Genomic DNA, 17,727 nt, shown 5'->3' with positions numbered 1-17,727 from the left:
TTGAACGATTTGGCGGGAATTTGAAATACCTTATTTGTTGACAAGCTAGCAGTAATTTTTATTTTCAAATTTGGATCTGTTGAGTCACTTTTAGAAACCAAAATAAATTATTATAACATTATTATATCTTTATGCTTAAAGTTTAACTATTTCATGAGGAAATAATTTTTATTAAAACTTTAAAAAATATTGGGAAAAATAAAAGAACTAAGACTTTGGAATAGAAAAATTCCAACACCAACGAAAGAAATAAGGAATGGGTGGCTTTCACTATTGTGTCAAAGGACTTGGTCAAAAGCTCAGGAACCTCTGAAGAAAAATGAATTTTCCAAAACCAATTTCTCAAACTAATTATATTATTTGGGTAAATTCGAATAACAGTCGGTTAAAATAAGTAATATTAGATAAATTTAACTATTTGGGTAAACTGGTATAATTTTGGCTATAGATGGGTTTGACTGGACGAAATCAAATTATTTGCATAAACTACAATTATTTTGGGGGCAAAACCAATCATCATAACTCGATATTTAAGCCAGAAAATCCAATAGTTGACCGGTTGCGACCTTTAGGAGCTCAAGTTCAAACTCAAATATTTTATTGTGAAGTCAATATTGATTTAAGGTATTCGAGGGCCAAGTCTTCATGCGACTTATACTCATTAGTACTGTGTAGGATTTCTGGCTTCAACTTCAAGAATTTAACCAACTCCATGAAAAAAACTGTAAACGTTTAGTCATTGAAATTTGCTATCATCCTCCAAATGGGAGCTATGCAAGTTGTCACCTAGATTTTAAATTTCAACTTCAAATATTGGTAGATGAACTGGGAAGTAATGAAATTATATATCTTGGACATTTCAACTCAAACCTACTTGGAACCATAGACTCACAACTCTCGCATACACGTAGCTTGAAGTCAGCTACATATGAGTTTCACCAGTTGATATCAGATGCAACCAGAATCAAGAAGAAAACTAGTTCTCTAATTGATCATATTTATACTAACATACACTCAAGAATAAAGAAATTAATTAACGTTCCATTGGGGATTTCAGAACACAACCTAAATGTATGTACTTCTAAAAGGAATATCCCGAAAATTGGGAAAAAGCTTGTGAAAGTCTGAGATTACAGGAAAGCAGTGGCAGTCTTTTGTTAAAGACATGCAAGTCAATCTTAACCAGACATCAAAGACGCTGACAACAGAGTCATTACACTTAACTCCATAATAAAAAATACCTTGAATATACATGCACCTTTTGTGAGTAGAAAAATAAATGCATCTAACCCACCATGGCTAAGTAGAGAAGTCCAACATTTAATGCACTTACGAGATGTCTATCGCAGGAAAAGTAGAATTCCAGGTCAAAGATAATTTGAGGCTCAATTCAAAGCCTATAGGAATCAAGTGACGGAGAAAATCCGAAGAGATAAGTGAAAATACTTTCAAAATAATATCCATGTTGGAAATAATGGAACAAGTGATGTCTGGAAAACTCTAAAGCCTTTTTTAAAGGCTAAAAAGACAAATTAGAGATGCACCGATATATTGGCCTATTTTTCTAATATCGGAATCTGTGAATATTGGCCGATACCGGTATTAGAAAAATATATTTAGAAAATTCTCTATTAACTAATGATCATATTTTATTGGATTAGCCGCACCACTTCAGAAGCTAGATCATACCTTTTTTTAGACAGCTTTGAGATAGAAAATATGTATCACGTAAAATCAGAAGTAAATGAACCGAAGTTATCAGACTGCTATACTCCCCATGTTGGAGGTGTTTTCCTTATGAAGTTACATTTTGACCTCGAATTTAAAGTTTTGCACGCTCCTACGCCAAAAAAAAAAGGTTTTTGTTTTATGAAACCATTTTTTATACATAGAAATAGCTATACCCACAATTCTCAAGTGCAATTTATCGCTTTAAAAGACTGAGATGGAAATTAGCTTTTTTTGACTCGATTTTCTCATCATTTTCATAAGGAAAACGCCTTCCAATTCTTGGTGATATTTTGATAACTTTGGTTCATTTACTTCTGGTAAAATTAAAAGAAACATTCGGATAAAATGGTATGAAAGTGTATTGAACTGTCGTTTACAAAGATTTTATCACATACACTAAAGTTATGATGGATAACTTTGTTAATATTGGACAATATATCGTCCGATAGTACCACCGATATAGCTGATATATCAGCTATACCCTTATCAGTGTACCCCTAGTATAATTACAATAGAATCACGAGGAAATATCTTAACCACTCCCAAAGAAATTGCCAAGGAATTCAGCAAATTCTTTGCAATGACAGAAACAAAAATAGAATCAGAAGAGTTCCAGCACAGTATAAACCAAGGCGAATCTAGAAAAATATTTGACTTTCAACCTGTTACCTAGTATTCTGAAAATTTCCTACTGAATCAAACAAGCATGGGAATATTTATACAAGTTTCGGTGTTACCTTGCCTTTCCAAGTTTTTGGAACCAAGGGTGAAATTGTTAGGATCACGGATGGCTCCAAGACTCACTCAGGGGTGGGTGCTGGAATTTATTGTCAGACTAAGAAGTTTGGCTTCTCTGAGAGCCTTGGCGTTGTTAGACTGAGATTTCGGCCATCTGCTTCTGTGTTGACTTCTGTCTTAAGAAGAAGTATCGGGGCAAAACAGTCAGGCTGCCCTTAAGGCTCTTAATCAGTTTAGTAATACTTCTAAGCTCATTCTTAGCTGTCTGGATCTCCTTTCAGAACTGGGCACCCATAATAGGGTTCATCTATATAGGGTGCCTGGTCATAAGGGGCATCATGGCAATGAGATAGCCTTCTAAGAAAAGAGCATTTGAGTTGCTCTCGCTCCCTAAGAGTAGTATCAGGGTGGTTTTACGTTACTGCCAGCTTAATAGACATCTGCATCTGATTGATATCAGTGAGAGTCCTATGTGCAGGGCATGCCTTGCAGAGGAGGAAACTTCGTCTCATTGATTCTTATGCGGCTCAAAGGTTTGAGCATCTTGGTATGCATAGGCTGGAAACGAGCGATCTTTCCCGCCGAAGCAAATCGTGCGCTTAGTTTCAGAGACTCTGCTTTCCCATCTTTAAAAGGCTGGGCCTGCACAATGGTCGAAGTGCTAGATTGGGTCTAACCCAACTCTTACTTACTACCTTGTCTCTAATCCAATAGAGCATTTCTTGTTTGCAGCTTGTACAAACACATTTTTTTCCAGACAAATAACCACCTATATAGACTGCAGTCAGGCTTCAAACCAGGCTATTCTACCTTCTGGAAACCAAAATAAGTCGACTTACAAGGGCTGCGTTCATCAACAAAAAGCTCAGCGCTGATCTCAACGGTCAGCGGTTTTTTTACTTCCGGTTTTGACGTCACGTTGATCATCGGAGACTCAGCAGAAACATCGGCTGAGCAAGATGGTTTTGCCGTTGCTCATCGGTGTCATGACGTCATTTGACAAAGTTAAAGGAGGGGCAGCAGACGATATTTTGTTCGTTAAGTCAGCGAACCATAAAATTGTACAACAACTTTTAGATTTTTGTGATTAAAAGAACTCAACGATAACTCAACGGTTTTTCTCTGTTGATAGTTGTTGAACGCAGCCAAGGAGACGACCCAAGGTGTAACCCACCGATTTTGTTTAACGTAACTTCAAAATTCCCAAAGGGAAAAGTTCCGCTGGGCTTTCGTTTTGCCATGGCAACCAAAAAGGTTTTTGACAACACCAAATCCAAATTTCTCTATTTGATTTAACATGGGAAAATCACATATTTCACAAAAAAATTTCAAAAAATATGTAAATTGGGAAAATTTTTGTATTTTTGGGTAAGAGAGACTATTTTTGGGTGTACCAATTCACCCCAGAGGTGGGCAAACATTGTGAGCGTTCATTTTTGAAAATCCTCTCGAAACGAGTGAGCACTTCAAATACGAAGGTCGGTTGCTCTTCTTAAGCGAGAAAGAGAAATTGAGCCAGCTCAGGGTGATCGCCGATTAGTTCGCTCAGTCAGTGATTTTTCACGGCGCAGTGAGCGAGATTGGCCGATTGAGGCGCTGGCCTGCTCAATTTTAAGCACCGCTTCCCCTAGCGGCGAGATAATTCGTTCACTAGAAAGCGCTGACGGCGGGCTGAGTGAGATCGCGCCGAGAGAAGCACTATTTTTTTAACATTGGAATTTCTCATCCCACTGAACGACGGGGTAGACTGTTTCCCGGAATTCGCTCAAAGTGCTGTGAGAAAAAAGTTTCATTTCTTATAAATTATTTCATAAAAAAGTACATTGAATAAAAAAAATCGTCAATTATTTGTATAATATTTTCTCACCGCGCTGTGAGCGAATTCCAGAAGAAAGACTATACCGTCGCTCAGTGGGTTGAGAAATTCCGATGTTAAAAAACTGCCGCTTCTCTCGGCACGATCTCACTCAGCCCGCCGTCAATGCTTTCTAGTGAACGAATTATCCCACCGCTGGAGGACGTGGCGCTTCAAATTGAGCAGGCTAGCGTTTCGATCAGCCGATTTCGCTCAACGCACCGTGAACGATCAGTGACTGAGAGAATCTCACGGCTTTCGGCCCGAGCTGGTTCAGTTTAAGAGAGAGAAAATAGCATCGCCAGTATTGAGCACTAGCTTACTTGATCACTCAAATTAAAAAGGTCTGAGCGTTCATTTCAGAATTCGCTCACAATTTTCGCCCACCTCTAATTCACCCAAAAATACAAAAAGTTTCCCAATTTAAATATTTTTTGAAATATTAATTTTTTGAAATTTCTTTGTTTTTTTCCCATGGTAAATCACATAGAGAAATTTGGATTTGGTGTTGTCAAAAACGTTTTCGGTTGCCATGGCAAAACAAAAGCCCAACGTAACTTTTCACTTTGGGAATTTTTAAGTTACGTTAAGGTCTACTAATTCACCAAGTTTAAGCAAAATCGGTGGGTTACCACTCGGATCGTTTCCTTGTCTTCATTGTACGCCTTCAAAGGCATTTGTTGAGCTTGAGAAAACATTTTATCCTGTGAAAGAAAATTAATTAAATTATTAGATATTTAAAAAATTATAAGAATAATTTACTTCATTCAATCTTTCCAATGCATGCAAAGTTGAATTCCATCTAGTAACGCAAACCACTTTTAAATCTATACTAGGCATGTGTAAGTCCGGATTTTTGGTTTTCGAGTCAAGTTAGAGTTTAAAAATTTTTAATTTAGAGTTTCAATTTTATTGCTAGTTTTCGAGTAATTAGGCTTAACTTAAAAGGAGGTTTAGAGTACTCAATGATTTAGGTTTAGGTTTCGAGTGCTCGAAAATTTAGTCTTACTTTGAAGTACTCGATTCTCTACACTATCAAAATTCTTTCATTGAGACTTATTTACTCAAAGTAAACAAAATAAAATAATTTTTCGATAACACTGGTTCCAAAATTTCCTCGTGAAAAGAATACTCGAAACTCGAACGAGTACTCGACCAAAATCGAGTGCTCGCACATGCCTAATCTTTACCTGTTTTAGCAACCAATTGGCCTGTTTAATAGTTTTTTCTGAAAAAAATTATGATTGTGGTGGAATATTCAATCAGCTTAGTATCGTTTCCATCTTGGTTCAAACCGTCCTTGACTGTTAACTGTAAAGTATGAGCTAGGCATCGTACTTGATCCCAATTCATAGCAATCATTGCCAATTCCTCTTCGGGAAGACCTAACTCACCTAGTAAGAAAAATCCAGATATTGAATGAGTTTACATTCAAATTGATCAATAAAATTCGCTTACTGTAAGAATCTTTCAATCCATCTCCATATAGTATTTCCTCATCCGAATCATCTTTAGACATTTCAAGGTCATCTGTTGGTTCATTTTTTCTTTGTTTAACTGCAGTCCAATCAAAGCCTATTTCTTCCACAATGTTAAAAGCTGAAGTAATATTAGAAGCGTTATCCGCCATGACTTTGCCAACCTGAAAAAAGAAAAAGAAAAATGGTAATTTCCATTGATAAAATTAAGTATAAATATATTTTACCTTTAGGGGATCAATATTCCATTCTTTTAGCACTTGAACAACTTTATCTCCTATATTTTCCCCGGTATGTCTTTCTCCAAAAGATTTAAATCCTAAAGTTAACGATTTCAGCTCCCAAGAGTCTAAGTTCGTAACATAAATAATAGTTAATAGTTCCAGTTCTTATTTAAAAAATGGATAATTGCATACCAGAATGAAAGTGGCATTTAACACCAATAATACCTTCTCTTGTACGTGAGGTCCAAATACCATGAAAGGTGTACGGTTCCTTCATCTAAGGTTATTGCAGGAACAACTTCATTTTCCACTGCGTTCTTGAGATCTCTAGAAATTGTTCTCCTAGACCAAGTATTAATAGCAGGATTCAATTCGTGCATGAATTCTTGAAATGCAGGGGATTAACAAAATTTTTAAAATATAAAAATAAAATAAAATAAAAAAATTTCTATTAAAATTGGTATAGTTACTTTCTGTTAAGACTAGAGGCATTCCTGATGTGGTTGGTTATATAATTCAAAACTGCTCTCCAGTATTTTTTTGGAATCCAAGCATCATTATTTGTTGAAATTTTTTATGATGGTCTTTTCACAGCCTTGTTTTCCAAACCAAGGTCTAAAAGTGTATTAGGGAAATGCTGAGTGCAAATTAAAGAACTTGGAGGGCTGTCAATGTCATTAGATACATTTGAAGGCTTTGCAGGTGTCTCGTTTGATATTTTAAATGCACGGAGTCTCTGTAATTTAATAAGAAGTAGAGGAAGTTATTTTTAAGTTGAAAATTTTAACCAGAAAAATTTAAAACTTACTTCAAGATGTCTTGTGAATTTAAAAGTTGCGTTACAGACATTTCCATATATAGTTTTATCACAATACACACATTTCAAGACTAAATTTGAATAGGTATTTGTTTTTTCGCTGAATGAATGTCCTTCATATGTGAAATATTTTTTGAAAGTTGTCTCCCAGCACTTGTAAGTTCAAAAACCAACCCATTTTTTCTTTTGATTAAACGAGTAGCCGTCTCATTCCCTTCACTTTCATATTCAAATTCCGATAAAGAAGTTACAATTTCATTTTCCAATGAATCGTACAAATTAGCGGTTTCTTCTGTGACACTATCTTTCTCTAAGTCTTCAACGTGAGTAATCAAACTTAATGGGGTACTTTAGCTAAGTAAGCTGGTACTGTTGCTTACACCTACACTAGAATCTGTAACTGGAACTAACACTTCTTTTTTTTGCTTACTTTGCTTTTGATCTTAGAGTTACTTCCACGCAGATGTAACATCAAGTACTGTAAAGATTTTTACGTCCATGTTAGTTACTGAAGATTTCTTGACATGTGGGCATTTTGGTATGTTCTCTTTTCAATGCTTGATTCAAATTTCTAGGATCCAAACCGAGTCGGATGGACCCATCAGGTTTAGGAACAATTACTATGGGATGAACCCAATCCGTTGGTTCTGTGATGGGTTTAATTATATTTAACTTAACCATCTTTTCCAGTTTGTGTTTTAATGGTTGTCTAAAGGCCTGAGGAATGATCTTGGTGCCGCTATTTCCTGGATTGCATTAGCTTTCAATTTTAATTCATGATAACCTGGAAGGCATCCAACCGCTCCAAAGCAATCTTTGAATTCTTCTATTTAAGTATTTGGTGTGACAGTTGAATTGTAAAATCCCTTCAAATTACAGGTATTTAGTCTAGGTATTTCTTCCAAGATATCAAGGCCTTTGACAAGGTTTAGTCGAACTGAATCTTTCTCACCAATAATAGCAACTGTCTTGAGCGTTGTCACGTAGAATTGTAAAACCATCGACACTTTTGTAGACTTACATAAGATGTTGGCAATGCCCAACATTGGAACTTGAATCTGGTTATAAGCCATCACTTGACGTTGTGGTCGTATTAATTTAGGTGGGTTTTTCAGTTGTTGATACGTGGATGCTGGGATGACATTGACCTGTGACCCTGTGTAGATTTTCAAAGTGGTACGCAGTTATTGTAGATGCAATGGGGTCAGCCATACATCATGTGTTGTACCTTTATTGGCTCTAAGTGTTAATAGATTTTTGTAAAATGGGTCTATATCATAATGGTTGTCAGCACCGTGTTCATCATATTGTTCCTCTTGCAAATTATACAATAGCTGATCTTCATCACTGGTATTATCATCTTGATGCATTAATTCATCCTCTTCGTACATCATATAAGCTGATTGGCAACGCTGTGAAAAATGATTACGTCCTTTGCATCTTGGACTGGTAGTACTGTAAGCTGGACAAGTGCGATAAGGATGTGTAGTACCACATCGATTACATACTGGAGTGTAGTCGTTATTCCGTTGTCCGTATCTTGAAGCTGATGCTGATCGTGTATGTTGTTGATGATGTTGATATTGTCTATTATTGTTATGTATTGGTGATGAGTCCTCCATTGGCTGCCTCTTCCAGTAGTATTTGTTTGTTGTGCTCTCCTGGATTTTTTACGTAATACATCCACTGAAATAGGTTCTTGCCTTTCAGGTATATTAGTAGCATTAGTAGTCGTATGTGGCATCATTACTGTGGAGATCACCAAGAGTAGTATGACAATGTAAATAGACTATCAATGGAAATGGATAATCATTTCGTAGTTATTAAAGGTTTTTATTATGATAGTACGACTTATAAATAAACATACAACATGGTGTCAGAAGTGGAGTGAATGTAAGGAAAAGGAAACTTCATTCAAAGGGAACTAACAGTCATTAAGCCACTTTTAAGCCTCGTGTCCCGTTAGCCTTGGCGTATCTCTCTTTCAACACAAAGTCGCCAGCAAGATGGATGAAGGCAGACAGCCTAGCGTTATTGCAGTAATGCTACCTAAAGCAATGCTAGTGACAGGAAACTTAGCAGATCATTTCGTTTCGTTTAGAGAAAGCTTTGATGATTATGCTTTAGTGACAGAGTTGGCTGCAAAACCATCTGCAGTACAAGTTGCTTACTTGCATTTGCTCATGGGAAATGAGTGTAAGAAAGTTATGAAAAGATTAACGCTAAAGGTGGAAGGAGTAGCCACAACGGAAGGGATATTGGATGCCTTATCTAAGCATTTTAAACCAAAAGTGAATGTATTATATGAAAGGTCAGTGTGTCAGATGGAAAATGAATCAGTAGATGAGTTCTATGTACGAGTCAGGGCGTTGATCAAAGAGTGCAACTACGGGCGGTTGGCAGAAGAAATGATACGGGATAAATTGGTCATGGGCTGTCGAGATAAGGAAATTTGAAATCTGTTCCAGTTGCCAAAGCACTTACTGCGTTACGAACTTGCGAACAAGCCAAGTCTCAATTATCGCAACTAGATGCTAAACATAAGGAGTATAAAGTTGAAGAGACAGATACAGTTCATGCATTCCAGAACAGAGGCCTTAGGGGTAATCAACAAGGTGGCAGAGTACACAGGCAGGGCCAATTTCGAAATATACAGGGGCAAGGTAGAGTAGAGGATGTCAGACCAGAGACTCGACTTAGACCTTGCTATTACTGTGGAGGGGCACACGATCATAGTCAAAACCAAGAGCAGTGTCCAGCTTATGACAAAAAACGCAATTTTTGCAAGGCGTTCGTATCATATTAAAAGAGAGTGTCAAAAATGGAAAAGAAGTCAACCCGGGCAGTCATCTCAGCAACGACCAGGTCAGTCATCACAGCAACGATTCTTGCAGACACAGGATATTCAACATGCTGAGCTAGTGGCAGAAGAGGAAGAATTAGAAGATATAATTATAATGGAGGACATAACTGTGGTGAAGAGTTCAAGAAATAGACCTACAAAATATTTTGGGAAAGTACAATTTCAAGATGACAATTGGCGAGTAATATTCTTGGACTGTCAAATAGATATAGGGGCAGCGTGCAATATCATTCCTATTACAGATCTGACTAGGATCAAAAGAATAGATGCACCAGTGTTACCACCCAAGTCGGTGTTGAGGTTATATGATGGATCAGAAATACATCCATTAGGAGAATTCAAACTGATATTTAAGGTGGTCAGTGGAAACCAACATCCATTGCCCTCAGCGTTAGCATCTATTGATCTGGGGTTGGTCACAATTCATGTGCAAGAGAAATTCAACATACACCATTCAGAAGGTGTTAAAGACTCGAGTTGTCAGGAAATAATGCAAATGTCAGCGACTCATCGACGTCGGCATTGGACATAATAAAAGCACTTCCTCAAGCGTTCATTGGCCTAGGTGGTTTACCTGGCGAGTACAAGATAGAGATAGATCCAGCTGCAGTTTCAGTACAAGAAGAGTGTCAGTGGCTTTGCTGGAACTATTGAAGAAGCTAATTATAGCGCCAGTTACGGAGCATACTCCATTGGTTAATAGCATTGTAATAGTGCACCGAAATGGAAAGTTGAGGTTATGCTTAGATCCCAAACCTCTCGTTTTATACACATGCATGTTAAGAGAGGGCGCTGATAGTACAAGGAGAAAGAGGGATAGGGAGGGGAGCGGAAAATGGAGGAGATGGAAAAACCATGTATGTCCGAAGTCAGAACAATCTTGTCTCACTCTTTTAGAAATATGATTAAGGCTCCCCTACATTAATTAAATACAAACACAACAAATGGAGACGAAGATGGGATTGGATTAAAATAGATTCTAGAAGAGCTTTAAATAATTCAACAAGGATCCTCAAGAAAAAAAAAACGAGACAAGAGGAGGTACACACCAGGAGGTGAACTAAGCCTAAGAGAGTCAACTTTAAGCTATCAATCCTCCACACAAAGGTGGCAAGCTACGCCTAACTTATTTTTTTTTCAACTCGGAATTTTACCAGATATTAGAATATGCCTTCCATTAGCAAATTAACTCCTTTCAACGCAACAGAATCTTGGTCTCAATACTCTGTACGATTAAAAGCATATTTCCACATCCATGATATAACGGATGATCTAAAGAAAGAATCTTTCCTGATGAATTGGCTCTTCTAACTAATCTTGTACTACCAGCGGAGATAGAAACTGTGCCCTATGAAACTCTCATTGCAAAATTATATGAACACTTCAACCCCACACCATCCAAATATGTGGAGATTCAAATTTTCAATCAGAATAAGGAAACCAGAAGAATTCTGAGCTTCATTGACTAAAAAGATATTGTGAATTAATACGAACTCAAATGGGGGAGAGGCTATTGGAACAATTAATCAAAGGTATAGCCAATGATGAAATGCAGCAGAAACTCCTAACAAAGGACTCCTATCAGCGTATCCCCTACGAAAACTCAATAGAACCTGCAGGAGTCAACTTACGATCTTACTCAGGAAACAAGCTGGGCATACTGGGAAAATTGACAGTACGAGTGGAACATGAAGGAAGAACAACATAGCTCTCAGTCTTAATCGTTGATGGAACTGGCCTTAATTTATGTGGCCGAAAATTGATTTATTCAGACCTCAACATTCTTCCTCGGCCGAACCACGTGACTGATCAACGCTATTCAACAATGGCTGCAACAACAGAACCAGCACATCCGAGGCAACGTGACTCTTGAAACAATACTTGAGAAAAATAAAGATGTTTTTGCTCCAGGAGTGGGAAAACTAAAAGGGATTCAGGTTCGCCTACACATAAAAGAAGATGCGATTCCAGTTTTCTGCAAGGCAAGGAGCATTCCCTATTCAAGAGCTGAAGCAGTGGAAGAGGAAATTAGACGTATGCAGAGAGAGGGAATTATCGAAGAGATACAATACTCGGAATGGGCATCACCTATTGTTCCGGTAAGGAAACCAGATGGCAGCATTGGCCTATGGGGAGATTTCAAGAGCACACTCAACAAGCAACTTAATGTGGACAAATATCCAACTCGCGGGTTGCCGCTTTTTCTCCAAATTGGATTTACGAGAGGCATATAATCAAATTGAATTGGACGAAAACTCACGTGAATATGTGGTCGTCAACACACCATGTGGGTTGCTCCGATTCACCCACCTCACACAGGGGGTAGCCTCATCATCTGCCATTTTCCAACGTACTATGGAATCTCTTTTACGACCACTCAAGAACGTCCTGCCTTTTCAGGATGGCATTCTCATAGGCGGAAAAACAAAAAGAGAACAATTGCTACAGCTGGACAGAACACTGACGACTTTAAGAGACAACAATTTGAAATTAAAAAAGGAAAAATGTAAATTCTTTGAGACAAGAGTCGACTTTCTCGGACATACTCTGGACGCAGAAGCGTTGCATCCGCAGAATGTCAAGATGGAAGCAATCACCAAAGCACCAGCTCCAAAAGACTTGGAAACACTTCGATCTTTTTTTGGCCTTCTAAATTATTATGGAAAATTTGCTTGAACACCACACAAGGGTACAGGACCAAACCTATGTGGAAGAAAGTCGTTATTTTCTACTTTAAACATTTTGCAAATTCAAGGGTAAATCAGACCAGGATGGAAGCCCCACCAGCAAAAACATTTGCTCAAGTACTGGACAACAACAAGGAACTTTTCTCTCCCAGATAAGGAAAACTCAAAGGAGTAAAAGTACACCTCTACCTTAAGCCGAATGCTATTCCTAAATATTGCAATGCTAGGACAATACCTTAAGCAATGAAAGACCAAGTAGAGGAGGCAATCCAACGTATGGTAGATGTGGGTATACTGGAACCAGTATCATTCTCTGACTTTGCATCACCAATAGTACCAGTGCAAATCAGGCAAAGGCTCCATGACAGTAAATGCCAATCTGGACATTGAAATGTACCCATTACCACAACAAGAGTGCATTTTCGCAAAGCTTGCAGGAAGTAAATATTTTTCAAGACTAGACCTCAAAGACGCATACAATCAGATAAAACTAGATTACGAATCAAAAAGTTTCATTGTAATTAACACATCAAAAGGATTATTAAGATAAAAAAGATTACCCCATGGTATATTGCTCCTTCCATGGGTTGTTAAATTATTACACACACTTTTTGCCCAACAATGCCACAACACTTGCCCCATTGAACGACCTACTTCGTAAGGACAACAAATGGAACTGGTCAACGAAGAAAAATGCTTTCCAAATAGCAAAAGCTAAAATGAAATCTTCAAAACTGCTTGTGCATTATGATGTCACGAAAGAGCAAAATTTAGCCACCGATGCCTCACCAGTTGCATTGGGTGTGCCAATTTATCATGTCATAAACGGAATCGAACGACCAATAGCATAGCCTCACTACTGCAGAGCGCAACTATTCGCAATTGGAAAAAGAAGGTTTGGTACTCATCTTTGAAGTGACTAAATTTCGAGATTATACTTATGGAAATAAATTTATTTTGTATACCGATCACCAACCATTAGTCACTCTATTAGCTCATAGCAAGCCGGTACCTCCTATGGTAGCTGCTAGAATTCCAAGATGGTCTCTTTTACTGTCAGCATACACGTATGAACTCAAATTCCGAAAAGGGAAATCCAACTGCAATGTAGATGCACTTAGCAGACTGCCGATATCAGGTGCAGCAGATGTAACGCCAGTGCCTATGGAATACGTGTTACTATTGACAGCTATTGATGAAGGCTCAATCACCGTGCACAAAATGATAAATTTTACGACAGCAGACGAAACACTAAAAACACTTGCTTGTTACATGCGCGAAGGATGGCTGCATAAAGTCTCTTCGGAACTCAAACCTTATCATACGAGTTCAAAATTGTCTATCAAACATTGATAATATTCTACGTGGCAACAGTCATAGTTCCACAAGTTTGCCAAACATTGATTTAGATATTGAGAACAAAGTGAAGCAATGCACGATTTGTCAACAAGCTTCAACGATGCCTCGCACTAAATATGTTCCATGGCCCATACCTGCATCACCTGGAGAGACAGTTCATGCTGATTTTGCAGGCCAGTCAAAAACATATACATTTTGATAATTGTGGATGCACATACCAAATAGATCGAATTAGAAGTAACACAAACCACATACACTGACGCTGTAATTCACTCACTTCGCCAATATATCGAACGTTTTGGTATAATGACAACGCTGGTTACAGACAATGGAATTTGTTTTACAAGGAAATCATTCCAAGATTTTACATCCCAAAATGGAATTACACATCTCCGGACAGCACCCTATCACCGAGAAAGCAACGGTCAAGCGGAAAGAACTGTCCGTACTGTCAAAACTACCCGTAAGAAATTGGTAATGGAACCACTGAAAGCATCGATTTTTTAAATCATGGGTTAAACATTTTCAAAACAGGAGATATCGACACACGTCTAACATGAGTTTTACTAAATCATCACTGAACACAAAACCATACAGGAAAATCCCCGGCTGAATTAATGCTTGGTAGGAAAATCAAAATTCGACTTGATTTATGTATTCCACAATGGTTACAGGAAACTACAAAGCCACCACATTCAGATAAACTGACAGCGATCCCGAATTCCCCCAATACAAATGATCAACCCACCTCCAAACAGCAATACCAAATATCTGACCCTGTATATGCCAGAAATTTTGGCATTGGAAATAAATGGTATGAAGGCTACATAATAAGGAAATTGGGGACAACTATGTTCGAAATAGCAAGACCACAGGGAAATATCCAACGTCATTTTAACCAAGTCAGAAGACGCAAGATGGAATCTGAATCTAATCACAAACAAGACTGTGATCAGGCCCGGACTGGCCCGGGCGGCTAACCGGCGATTGCCGGTCAGATCGGGGCCAACTCAAATTAGGGGCCAAAGAGGAAAAATTTGGCATTAATGGGAAATGGGGCCCAGACGATTGCATAGCCGGTGGGGCCAACTACTAGCCAGTCCGGTCCTGACTGTGATAAACCAAAACCTGAATTTACAAGCAACACATCACACGGTTCAATTAAACCCTTCACAAAGCCAACTGCAACTACCTGTAGTTCCACAAACGCCAATACAGCAGAGTACAATCCAGTCTCGTCTCAATTTCATGCCATTAACAGTATCTAGAGCTTACAAAAAGACCCAAACAGAACCAAAGTACATGCCGCAAGTACCTCAACCACTTTTCAACCAGTACGAATCCAACCAGCCGAACAGAAAAGAAACCATCACGTTATATACACATGCATGTTAAGAGAGGAGAAAGAGGAATAGGGAGGGGAATGGACAATAGAGGAGATGGAATGCAGAACAATCTTGTCTCACTCTTTTAGAAATACGAATACATGTTGTTTAATATGATTAGGGCTCCTCTACATTAAAAACAAACACAACACCTGTAAATAAAACGATCTGGAAGAGTAACTTACAGATGCCAACGTTTGATACGATCTCCGATAAATTACGAGGAGCAAAGATTTTTCAATTTTGGACGCGAAGGATGGTTTTCACGAAGTCAAATTACCAAAAGAAAGTCAACACTTAACCACGTTTGGTACTCCTTTTGGCAGGTATTTTTATAAGTGAGTGCCCTTCGGAATTTCTTTGACTCCAGAGGAGTTTCAACGTCGAATTTGGGGGGTGTTGTAAGGTCTTCCCGGGGTTGCAGATGATAAAGTAGTCATTGGTCGTGGCGCGACACCAGAAGAATATCACAATGCGAACTTGAAGAAACTGCTAGAGAAGGCAGAACACGCACATTTGGTTCTGAATGAACGTAAAATACGGCTGGCAGTATCAGAAGTAACTTATTTGGGCCAAATTATAAAAGCAACAGGGATCAAATCAGATCCGGCGAAAGTACAAGCCATAACAGAGATGTGTCGACCGAAGGATAAACAAGAGTTCCAGTTTCCTGGGATGCGTAAATTATTTGGCACAGATTTTGCCTGCAATGTCCACAGTTAGCGAACTGTTACGGAAATTATTAGAAAAGAAGTCAGTTTGGGAAGACGGTCAAGACAAAGCTTTTACAACGCTAAAGGAATTGTTGACTAAAGCTCCAGTCTTGGCATATTACGACGTAAACAAAGAGGTCTCAATATAGTGTGATATCCCGGAAAATGGACTGGAATTTCCCCCCATAGCTTGGTAGGTTCTTTCGGTTCAAGCTACAAAGTGAGAAATAATATAAACACAGTAACCATACGAGTAATAGCAAAATTCATACTTTGTAGGTCATCAATATGAGTTCAGGTTTGATGGCAACATTAGAGGAAACATGATAACAATCGGCAGCCCTGGAAAAAAAAAGATAAATTAACATTTGAGCAGCTTTGTCAAAGCTTTTACAACGCTAAAGAATTGTTGACTAAAGTTCCGGTCTTGGCATATTACGACGTAAACAAAGAGGTCTCAATATAGTGTGATATCCCGGAAAATGGACTGGGATTTCCCCCCATAGCTTGGTAGGTCCTTTTGGTTCAAGCTGCAAAGTGAAAAATAATATAAACACAGTAACCATAGGAGTAATTGCAAAAATCATACTTTGTAGGTCAATATGAGTTCAGGTTTGATGGCAACATTTGAGAACACATGATAACAATCGGCAGCCCTGGAAAAAAAAAGATAAATTAACATTTGAGCAACTTCGTCAAGCGAGCGTGCACTAGAAGTACTTTGGCAGTTTGACTTTCTAGCAAACGGGATTGCTTTCACAAGCCAGGCGCTAAATTTGAATACTACACCATCAAAATCCAAATTTGCACCACTATAATAATAATAATAATAAAAGCATGCCTGAATTACATAAGTACTCAAAATAATATTAAGGTTTGATAATGGTAGGGATGGTTTTACCCAATTTCGGAATCTATCGTTAAACTTTAATGGGGATGTTGAATGGAACACCCAACTTTAAATGGTCCTTCTAGGGGTCCAGTTTTTAATGAAAGTAACACTAAATTATAAGAATAATATATTTTCAAGCTGTAGAATTGTATATTTATATTGAAATGATAGGGGTGTGAAAATAACAACATGGGAATAAGCATCAGAAATCTAGTCCTAGCTGCTTGGCAGCTCATTTGATACTCATTCTTTACAATATTCTAACAGTTTTAACTAGCCAAAACGTATTTTTTAATGAAAGTAGAAACATTAAATTATAATAATAAAATATTTTCAAGCTGTAGAATTCTATATTTATATTGAAATGATAGGGGTGTGAAAATAACAACCATGGAATAAGCATCTGAAAACTACTACAACAGATTGGCATTATCTTCTGCAATATTCTAGTAAATTTTAAACTGCGCAATTATATTTTTATATGATAGTATGAGCATTCACGTAACATAATTTAATAATATTTGTTTGTATGGGGTACTTTAATCTATGTTATAATACATAATTACTTACCCCTTAATTCGAACATGACCGTTTGAAATTGAACGATATTTTAAAAAGTATACTTCTAATACTTTGTTCTGATTGGTTGGCTCTGCTTGTCACGTGGGGACGTGAAAATAGCCTAATGACTATTTTCACGCCCCCCGTGAGAATAGTCATTTTGCTATTTCCACGGGGGGCGTGAGAATAGCCACGGCCATTTTATTATTTTTTTTGTAAAATTAATAACTTACCTTGTTAATATTGAAGACTTGGCCAGACCATAAAATATTCCATGAATTTCTTTTGATATATTAAAAAGTATAGTTGTTAATATTGAAATGAAAAAAGGAGTGATTTTTCTTGTACTTACTTTTTATATTTCTTACGAAATCAACTGTTTTACTTAAGATTTAAATAATTCAACATCACAGCTGAGTTCAAC

The 17,727-nt window shown here is 37.7% G+C and overlaps 1 protein-coding gene across 19 annotated transcripts; it reads right to left on the bottom strand.

The window, feature by feature from the left end:
• Positions 1-2,074: 2,074 nt before the first annotated feature.
• Positions 2,075-17,721, bottom strand: LOC149936257 (uncharacterized). 19 transcript variants are annotated; one of them, XR_016482297.1, is made up of 10 exons: positions 17,656-17,721; positions 17,537-17,585; positions 16,571-16,662; positions 16,440-16,506; positions 16,123-16,380; positions 15,323-16,063; positions 8,072-13,555; positions 6,835-7,999; positions 6,497-6,762; positions 6,322-6,411 (listed from the first exon to the last, which is right to left on the bottom strand). XR_016482297.1 is itself a non-coding variant. In XM_090180794.1 (7 exons), exons 3-6 carry the CDS (start codon positions 6,301-6,303, stop codon positions 5,540-5,542), a joined length of 570 nt encoding a protein of 189 aa, XP_090036920.1. In that variant the 5' UTR covers positions 6,304-6,411; positions 6,497-6,762; positions 6,835-7,673; the 3' UTR covers positions 2,376-5,028; positions 5,515-5,539. The 19 variants fall into 19 exon arrangements, 1 of the variants encoding a protein (XP_090036920.1); XR_016482306.1 differs by lacking the exons at positions 17,537-17,585; positions 17,656-17,721 and adding an exon at positions 16,752-16,841 and having other exon boundaries at positions 8,072-8,255; positions 8,352-13,555; XR_016482302.1 differs by lacking the exons at positions 17,537-17,585; positions 17,656-17,721 and adding an exon at positions 16,752-16,841 and having other exon boundaries at positions 8,072-8,632; positions 8,711-13,555.
• Positions 17,722-17,727: the final 6 nt, after the last annotated feature.

Source organism: Leiobunum rupestre, chromosome 7 (assembly GCF_980474605.1).
Source record: "Leiobunum rupestre chromosome 7, qqLeiRupe1.1.hap1, whole genome shotgun sequence".
In the NCBI taxonomy this organism is placed as follows: Eukaryota; Metazoa; Arthropoda; class Arachnida; order Opiliones; family Sclerosomatidae; genus Leiobunum; species Leiobunum rupestre.
The sequence above is the reverse complement of the archived record's forward strand: the minus strand, read 5'-3'. Positions and strand labels throughout refer to the sequence as shown.